Here is a 10,596-nt window from a genome sequence, read left to right as displayed (position 1 = left end):
ATATATATATAAAACATTTATAGCTGAGCAGTCTGAAGGTAGTGTAAGACGGTAATCAGTGTCAATATAAAAAATCCCAGCTACAAAGAATATAAGAACGAAATGGAAAAAACATGGCTTAGAAGATTTTAATGACAAATAGGAAGAATCTCTTTCTGTGTTCTGCATAGTACCCAGTGCAGAGCTGGTGCTCACTACCAATCATTTCTTGTTCTAGGGTTTTCAACTTTATAGTGCCAACAGACTGAGGAAAGGTGGGAATATATGTTACGTAGGATATGGGTTCTATTATTCAATAACATTATGAAATATAGTAATTTGTTTTTTAAACTCATTCTTAACATATTCTGTACAAAATAAAAGTCCATGCAATATAACTTACAGAAACAAATTAAAAGGTGATGTTTAATCATATTTGTTTTATCTTATTAATATTGAAACTAAAGCGGGAATTCTACAAAGGATCCTAAAACTAACACATGAATATTTCTAGCTTTAGGAACAGCGGGATGACAAATGAGGATACACTACACACATTGACACAATCTAACTGCGGGAAAAATTCACATAAATTAAAAATACAAAAAAGGATGGTCACATAAAGGACAAGTTATCACCTTGAATCATACTGAGGAAGTGGAGAAGAATAGCTGCAAAATAATTTAGAAAGCAAATGGGAAAAATTAATGTAAGATAATTAGAAGCAAGCAACAGAAAATGTCAATGATAAGCAAAGAAAAATAAAAACCATCAGAAAATGAAACCAAGGCATTTGGCATTTGTGGGACGACCTGGAAAAAGACTTGCCTTGAATGACTGTATGAGCTACTCCACAGACCTGGAATTAGTGAACTATTTCCAAGTATATACCAAGTATATATTTTCCTTTTTAATAAACCCTTAAAAAAAAGGCCATCATTTTTGTTTTCCAGCACATGTCTACTGCCTTCAATAAATTCAAAGAAGAGAGATGATCTGCATATTCAATACTTTACTGTCTCTCCAAGTATGAGAAAGTTCATTTCTGATTGTATTATCCTATGCTTCCTCAACCTAGTTTACTAAATTAAACCCTGGTACTTTTCTTTCCCATGCAGAAGGTTCAAAGTGCTAGTTCTTGATCTTTGTAACATGGTGGCAATTCACCCAGCTTGACTGTCAATATGTCTGACCGCTGAATGTAACCCAAGTATTTTATGTTTTCCTTATTGACTCTGATATTTTTTTTTTTGCTTTTGCAATTTCAGATTTATATATCTCTAATATAACTCATGAAAATATTTTCAGCAGTTTGAAAATTAATATTAATATAATTTAAGTTTTTCTAATTTAGTTAAAGAAATACAATATGAATGACTCAAAAACCACCACTGGTTTAGTTTATAAAACACTTTCATGTAAATTACTGTCATCTGAATGACATTACAATTTTTCAGAATTGTAGTGTTATAAACTACAATTCCATAAGAATATGTTAAGTAACCTACACATTACTCTGAATCTCAGACTTTGTAAAATAGAGATGGGTAAAACTTCTTTCACAGTTTCATTTTAAGGTTCACATAAATATTAAATAAGATAATACCTGTAAAAGATTTATCATAATGCCACGTACATTAAAAACACTACGTAACTGTTAGCTATTAAAATTTATTTTAATTAAAAGCAGCAGAAAAGACTTCATATAACACACAAGGCACTTCACAAATGTTAATTATTGTTAATTTATTTAACTTCGAATTAATCAGCCCTTGTCCTAATTTATGGCCTATATGCCAATTTCGGAGGTGAAAATACTTTGAAATTTTCACCATCTTGATGCATTATTTCTATTCAATTTTGTATAGACATCGGTGATTCCAAGTTTTAATTACTTACAGGTGAAGAATCCAATATCTAAAAATAAATTGATTTCAATTCAGTAGTCAAAGCAAGTCACCCTTTAGCCACACACCTCAAATTCTGCTAACCAGTGTGGCAGCAGTGAAGGGCCTGCTTGATGTGGTTCTTACCATAGCACAGCTTGTCTCATATACATACACTGGCTCCTTCACTTTCTAAAAGTGAATTTCTTTATTTTCCTTTTAAAATTCATTTCCTTTTTACTAATGGTAATTTAATACAACTTAATTATAATTTAATTCCAGGAATGCAAATTCCAGGTACCAAAGTTGATCTGGAGGTTTCAAGTTCATACTTTCTTTTTAAAGGAAAATCAGACAAAACCAATTATTTGTCAAATGAAAGGCCTATATCATATGAAAAAAAAATAAGAATACCAGAGATCACTGCTTATTTAAAAACTAAACAGTAAAATTCTTCAGTGAGTGAAATTCTTCTATTATTCAAAGCAAGGCACAAGAACAGTCAAACAGTTAGGTAAATTAATAGAAATAGATATATCATTATTTTTTACTAGAAAGGAAAATCAGATAGAAAAAAACTTCATTTGAATAAAGTAAAATGAAGAGAAATCACTATTTTTTTTTTATTGAAAAGGAAAATTAAAGACCTAGAAGTATATCAAAATAGCCAGTTTTTAGGCACCAAAACGTCAATGAACTTCCTTTCCAACACTGTGCTTTTATTACTAAAAATAGATTAGATTTGCTTAGGAAACTATTTACTATTTACAAATATATGTTATATATATACTCACTAATGAAGTCCAATAGAATATCAATATTTCAAACCTATGAAGCTTGTCAATATGAATTTATAAATGCAAATAATAAATGCAATGTTGACAGGACAAAGAAATGTGACTTTTAGGTTACTCACCCAGAATGAACAGGACTTGACACAAGATTGACATTGTCCAAAGTGTCTGCAGCCCAGCTGTAGTGTCTAAGAGAATCTGAATCAAATTCTCTTGTGAATGTTAGATGCTGAAAAATAAAATGATACATTGCATCAACAACCCACACCAGACACCAGTTTCTCTGCACTTAAAAATATACCTGTATGTCTCTATAAGTCCAGATAGTCTAACTTTCAAAATAAACAATTTTTATACACTCCATTACAGGTCTACATTGAAATTTCAAGAATTAGTAAATAAAATTCAATGATATGCTGTGGTATTTCAATCTTTTAAGAGAGCATCTTGAGTAATTGGCATAGCAAGTGGAATATCACAGAAACAATTTTTACCATGATTTTAAGCACTTCCACACATTTCCAGATTAATCCTAAAACAATTGTAAAATTCTTTTCCAAATCTCAAAATAAAAAATTCAGTCTTGATGACTTCTGTTTCCAAGTGAGGCACAGTAGCTGGCAGTAGCCTAGAGCCGTTACCAAATACACTAGATAAATATGGAAATCATCTCTGAAAGCAGCGGAGAACAGCCGAGGCATGAACTAGAGGAGGTGAACTCTGGAGAGGGGAAGATCTTGAAGAGATGAGCTGACATTGTGTTGCCATTTTTAACTTGGGGACATTTGTCAATTACCAGTGTAGACAGAATTTGGGCTTTGTACCTATAGGGGCTACTTCTGCGGAAGAGAAAAACCAAAGGAGTTTTGGTGATTTGGGTGGCCCTGAACTAAGTACATGTGCAGAATTTTGGGGATGTGTAGAGCATAACGCTAAAAAGTTAACTGGAAAAATCTCTGAAAGGCACATGGAACTTTTTGGCAGTTTCATGAGAAAAAGATTTAGAGTTTGGGACTTGTTCAGAGAGGAGACTTGAAGATCACAACAGAATTTCAAGTAAGAACCTTAAAGGGCCAGGGACAAACCAGAGGACAAAGTCTTAACTTTACCAAAACTAGCCTCATTTCAGAAAAATCTTGATTGTATTAAATAATCAGCCACCACTCTGTTTGCCTAGCAAAGGGAGGTGAACCCTCTGTGGAGGAATACAAATCATTGGGTGTGTCGTGTCTGCAACTCTTTTACACATTATGTCCAGCATGCAATGATAAATTGCCAAGCATGGCCAGAGCACATGAACAAAACAGAAAACAAAAAACAAACAAACAAACAACTCAGATACTATAAACAGACTCCCAGGTCATCCTACATTTTGAATAAGCTAATAAGAACTTTACAATAACTATGATTAGTATGTTTAAAAAAATAGGGAAAAAGAGAGGAAAAAGAATAAAAGGATATTCGACAGAACACTGGAATATACATAAGAAACAAATAGGCATTTATTCAGTTCTAAATACAATGTCAGTTCTTGACTAGACACAATAGAAAATGAGGTTAGTGAATTGGAAGCATGAATGGAAAAATATACAAAATGAAGGCTAGATTTAAAAACATAATGGAAAATACAGAAGTAGTATGAGACATGTGGAATGCAGTGAAAATTTTTTAACATAAGTGTAATTTAGAAGAGAAGAATAAGGCAGAAGCTATATCTGAAGAGAGAATGGCTAAGAATATTGTAAATCTGATGTAAGATATATCTCACAGACCAAAAATAAGATTAATCTCAATTTTTGTCCTGCTAAAGATATGCTTCCTACTGAAAGCTTCCTGCTTTCAGTAAATGCCAGAACTCACAGAAAGTAATAAGTATGATAGCAATAAAGTTTTAAAAAAATGCCTGGAAATTAGGAGGATACTTTTAAAAATAAAAAAATAGGAGAGAACATATAAGAAAGCAGAGAATTAGTTTAGGAATTTCAAACCTTCCTGTCTTCTCTAAAAAAAAAAAAAAAAAAAAAAAAATCTAGAAAGAGAAAAATAGTGAAATAGAAAAGAAATCAAAGAAACAATTCAAGAAAATTTTCTGGAGCTGAAGACTTGAGTTCCCAGAGTAAAAGGACCTACTGAGTGACTAGCACTATAGATAAATAAAAACCCCACTATAGCACATCATTATGCATTTTCAGAACTTAGAGACAAAGAAAGATTCTCCCAATTTAAAGAAGAAAAGTAGTTACAGATGGCAGACTTCCATCAGACTTTTAAGAAAAAATGAAGTTAAAGGTAACAGAGCAATTCTTTCAATGTTCTGAGAGGAAATGATTTTCAACCCAAGTGCTATAATCAGCCAAGCCAAAAAAAAAAAAAAAAAAGAATTAAGAATAGAAGTATTCTCAGTTGTATGAAACCTCAAAAAATATATTTCTAATGTAGTCCATAAAAGAAACTGTTGAAATATGTACTCCACCAAAATGAAGGACTAAACCAAGAAGAAGGAAGACATAGGGTCTAATACAAAAACACAGGGAATTTTCATGGTGACAATGAAGTAGGACACAGAAGGACATCTGTGCAGTGGGCCTACAAGGAATTTGACAAGTAAGGAAGCTCTAAGACAGATGAATTAAGTAGACGAAATTTATAAAACACCTAATGAGTGTGAAGATATTGAGAGGAGATTTGTACAACTGGGGAGGAGGAGTTGAAGATTGGAATAGTGATATGTACAGAGATATGTACAGAAGCAAATGAAAAAACTCTAGGGAAAGCAAAATATTGTCCTGAACAGAAAATGAAATTATACTTCACATCTGTGAATAACATTTCTATTATAGGCATAATGATAAAAGAATTAAATACATACTGATAAAACCAAAATAAAACACAACCGGTTCAGGAAAATGGAGGGGGGATGGAAGAATGTGCACGTGGGAGAGAAGAGGTATTTAAAAAATTAAAGCTTCATCTAAAACCTGGATAAGTCAATAAATAATTCCTGAAATGGGGAAAAGACAAAAAGAAGCAACAAATACATATTATTTAGAGACATGAAAGCACATAATAATAGTCATCAAAATGTACTCCAAGCAGTTGTCTCTGTAGAGGAGAAATTGGGGGCTGAAGGTTTATGTGGGGATTCATGGGGATTCTTTTTTCCCTAATAAATGTCTTGTAAAATGGCATGGCTTTTTGTTTGTATAACTTTAATAATAAAACTTAAATTAAAAAAATTACTGTGATTTACAAAATTCAAAAAAGCCCTAAATTGAAAAAAAAAAATTATAGACCACTTATGTGCAAGTCACTATCCTACCCAGACCTTAGGAAATTGCAAAAATGAATGAGGCACAGCTTTTTCTGCATCCACTGAGAGAGGACACATTCAGTGGATGGGTGTGCAATCAATGGTGTTAATAAGAGTCCACAGAACCAAAGTCGAACCCCCAAACAGTAATACATCACTTCAGAAAGTTCTCAAATTCTACATGGGTTAACCAAAGATTAGGTTTTGATTTTAGTCTGGCCTTATTTTCCAATTTTACTAACTTTTGGAGACTCCAACCAACCAATCAACCTTCAGCGTAGGGCAAAATATTTAATATAAAGTGGCTGGTACTGCACCCTTTATTTTTTAGCAAATTATGATTCCTGCATCTAAGGCCTTGAGGTTACTTCCCACAAATAATCCATTTTTTTTTCAAAGTTCTAATAAATAAATAATATCACTCCTCTTTGGTAATTACAGTAAATTATTTACCTTTGGTACTCTTAGAAACATGCACTTGACGACATTAATTATTGAAACAATGACTTATATCACACAAAAAGATATCGCTGCCATCATACAATATTTATTGAGGCTGGAGTGTGCCAGCACAATGGGATTCCACATCCCTTCAAGTTCTTACCAACTCCCTTCTTCTCGCAATGCTGCCACTCACTGAAACTTTGTCATAACACAAATGAACAAATGTATAATGAACAAATACACCTGTTCAAAACAATGAGCTATATGTCCCAATATTTGTTTTATTTTTCCCCCCATACAGCTTTGCTTAGGTTTATGGGCAGACCTAACAATTTCGATAACCTAAAAAAAGACCAAATGCACATCCCACAGTGAAGCCATCTAAACACAAGGTAAATCAATTCAACTGAACCTATGGTTTTTATAGAAAGAGAATAAATTGGTAACTTCATTTTAAAGCTACCTGTCTCCAAATACTTATTTCTACAGATTAGCATTTATTTAAAATTGATATGTGAACTTTGAACTGTTTACTAATTTTAATAAATAACATGAACTTCAAAATGTTCTGACATGTTGTGCGTAGCATCACGGTACCAATGAAAAGCTTTTCCTCTATTTGGTTACAGGACAAATAGCCATTTAAAATGATAAATAGGACATCACATATGATGGTGGTTAAAAAAGATGAACTAGAGTCGGCTGGAGTTTCCCACAGCAAGTAGGGGTGTTCCCAGGGTTTAATGGAAAAACTTGGCTTTGAAGTTGAGTCACAGACTTGGATTTGAAAATTGCCTCTGCCACTTGTTAATGGAGAACACTTCTTTCCCACTCTAAGTTTTCCATTTTGGAAAGGGAACTCCATTGTGTAACTGTGGGCCTCTCCCTGTCCCTTTATGTTCCCTTTGGCCCTTGAAATGTGGAATGATTTATCTGAGTGGTAGGATTGGGAAAGGAAGCTGGGAAAGCTCTGCTCAGATCCGACTTCCACTCTCTTAGTTAGGCCTGATTTTTAGTCACAGAAAGCAGACATCCTCCTCTGCGGCCCTGAGTCTTTCTCCGTGAACGGTATGTCTGCCGTGCGATGGTGATACTGGCCACTGAGGAGGGGATCTGCCAACTTCACAGCAGTTAGCAGACCCACTGGACTCAGATACTAAGCCAGCCCTCAACCTGGCCTCCAACAGGAATAAAGGAAATAACTTTTCCTTTGACCTTCCCTTCTCTTTATTTATTAAAAGTCCCTTTAAAGATGCCCAACATTCCTTGCTGGTTTTATGATCCTTGGCATGTTTCTTCATTTTTCTCAGTCTCAGTTTTCTCGTTTTCAAATTGAGGATTAATTGATATGGAGATTAAATGAAAATATACATCAAAAATTTGGCAGCAATGCCAGTGTTGGCCTGAAATTATAATGTCTCATATATGTGTAGTAGTTTCTACTTTTCAAAGGACTTTCATTTATATTAGCTCATTTGTTAAAATGTGATAATTTGTGGGGAAAACGTAGAAAAAACGAAACCATTTCAGTGCCAGCACTGGTCCTTCACGGTTATATACAACAAATCAACAAAGCCCATTTGATTACAAGGACACATCTTATAAATGCCTAAGTCTTATTTATTGACTCAAAAACATTTAAAGTTCTATGTTAACAGCACTATCACAACTTACTGTGTATCAACTCAATGCCAAGGAATGTCCTAGGCTTTTTCATTTTTTTTCTTTGAATCCTCAGAACTGAGTAGCCCTGGGAGGTAATATTATACTCATTTTACAGATGAGGAAACTAAAGTTCAGAAAAGAGACTTTGAACATTTGACAACACCAGGTCAATACTCAGCACTGGGTGGCTTTAGTGGAACACCACATTAAGGAAAAATTCACATTGACAATAAGACCTTATATTCCCATGTCAAAAATGACACAAATAAGCACACTATTTTTCATCTTAAAAGTGATATCAATGATACGATTAAAATCAAAACACACATTATTCAACAGAGTCCAAAGCCTGAGTAATGATGATATCACTGTCTCTAAGAGCTTAATACTTTCCAAAAATAGTTTCTCAGTAGCCCTATTCATCAGAGGAAAGAGGAGAGCAAGTACACACTGGCCTTACAAATGAGGACACACCCAAATGCCCAGGTCTGGAAATAAATGTCCAGGCACGGAAGAAAAGAGGCAGGAGACAAGAAAGTATTTGCAAGGAAAAGAGAAATCTAACTCTTAATATTAGTTCTCCAGGCTGTTGACTGTCAACCACCAGTGTTGAATGTACCAGTTAGGTCCTTTTCTGCCAACTCTGCTGCCCCTGGGAGTCAGCAGCAGGTGGTCCTGCAGATTAACTGGTGGCCCTGACAGGACCAGGGCAGGGGGAACCCATGTTGGTACCAATTCTCTTAGACAAAGAATAGATGACTTGGCTGCATCGTTTCATAGCCCAGTGAACGACAAGTCAAAAAAACACAAAAAACAAAAAACCCCAACTCACTGAACCTCCATTTCTGCATTAGGGTATTGGGTAGATAATAGCAACTGTTCAAATTCACTGTGAGAATGGAATGACCCAAATAATATGCAAGTGATTTGAAAATTAATTGCTATGCAAACAAAAACAGATAATAATAGTCCTAATACTTCCAGGGTTTTTACATTTGAAGATAGTTTATTTCTTAAATTTATATAACATTGCAGCCCTCTATGAAGCTTTTTAGGATAGCATGTTTTCTCATACCACAGTGACGTCAGTCTCTGCTGGATTAACAAACAACTGCGGTATTTTGGCTGTGACAGAAACTTATCTAAACAACACCTCTTCCTGTGGCGAAGATGCTTTACTCAGGTCTGTCACGTTTGTTTGTTAGAGTGGCACTGCAGCTCATGGTCAGCAGCAGAACGGGTTCAAGCAGCCATCAGACTTCAATTCTATTCTCAGCTCTGCCACTTACTGTCACCTAATGGGTCACTGGGCAAGCAAAATGCTCCTCTCAACTCCAGTCTCCTTGTCTGTAAAGTGGTCATGATAATACCTAATCTATAACGTGGCTGAAAGCATGAAATGAGAAGATCCATTTAACAAAATGTTGTGGCAGGTACTGTACTATATTAATAGTATAATTATTGTGATCGACAGCAGATACTGAGCAAAAAAAATGGTGGACTGCCACTGAAATAGACAGTATGTCTGTTTGGACATCCAGCACAACTACTTAGGAACATTCTTTTAAGAAATGAGTTCCATCCTTAAAAAAAAAAAGTCTGATTCATAGTAAAAGAGAACAGAATGGTGGTTACCAGGGGCTGGGGTGGGGAGATATGTGGGAGAAAAGGGGATTTTAATCAAAGGGTATAAACTTTCAGTTGTAAGATGAACGAACTCTAGAAACCTAATGTAAAGCATCATGACTATAATTAATAATAATGGATTATATACTTGAAATTTGCTAAGATAGTAGATCTGAAGAATTCTCACCCCACATAAAATGAATGATAACTATTGGAGCTGATGGATAAGTTAATTAGCTTGATTACCAAAATCATTTCGCAATGTATACACATATCAAAACATGATGTTGTACAACTTAAAAAATGGATTCCATAAAAGAAAACCTGATTTAAGCAGCAAAATAAAAATTAAAGGCTTACTAAAGTGATCTTTTTTTCCTAAAGTATTTGTTTTCATGAAGTCAACTATTTATTACCTCCTAAGACCTATTTGAGACTAGAATATAAACCACAATGAAGCTGGGTCCTTTGATTTCCAAATCTGATTGATTTCAAGATAATTTAGCTACCAACTTCAACAAAATAAGGTGAATCAAGGTCAGGGTGGAAGCTGAGAGTGTTAACAAACCAATATCTAGCTCAAGATGTCTAAACTACCTTAAGTAAGTCACAACACCAACTTCTCAACCTTAAAAAAAAGTTTGTAATCTTGCTGACCAATCTTCCAGAGGTGTTGAATGGATCACCTGAGTAATGCTGGCAAAGCACTTCGAAGAGAACAAGCAGCATATTAAATGTCACTAGTCAAAGGTGCTTATCTTCCAGGAGACTATCTCTAGCAAATCTTTAATCCCAGGCTGTCTACCTTCTGCCACCATGCACATTTCTGAGACTCCCTTAGAAATTAGTTTAAATGAAAGAAATAGGAAGGCTAATTTGCTGATGCGAGGGA

The 10,596-nt window shown here is 34.5% G+C and overlaps 1 protein-coding gene across 3 annotated transcripts in view; it reads right to left on the bottom strand.

The window, feature by feature from the left end:
• The window catches only part of ANK3 (ankyrin 3), a 556,993-nt gene that overhangs the window by 59,467 nt on the left and 486,930 nt on the right, over positions 1-10,596 (bottom strand). For all 3 annotated transcript variants that reach the window (XM_025049361.1, XM_025049362.1, XM_025049363.1), the window contains one exon: positions 2,782-2,888. In XM_025049361.1, coding sequence (XP_024905129.1) covers positions 2,782-2,888 — 107 coding nt within the window. The remainder of the gene's footprint in view (positions 1-2,781; positions 2,889-10,596) is intronic.

The sequence above is a fragment of the Pteropus alecto genome, unplaced genomic scaffold (assembly GCF_000325575.1).
Source record: "Pteropus alecto unplaced genomic scaffold, ASM32557v1 scaffold155, whole genome shotgun sequence".
Taxonomy (NCBI): domain Eukaryota; kingdom Metazoa; phylum Chordata; class Mammalia; order Chiroptera; family Pteropodidae; genus Pteropus; species Pteropus alecto.
Note: the sequence above shows the minus strand (reverse complement) of the source record. Positions and strands in the feature narration are given on the sequence as shown.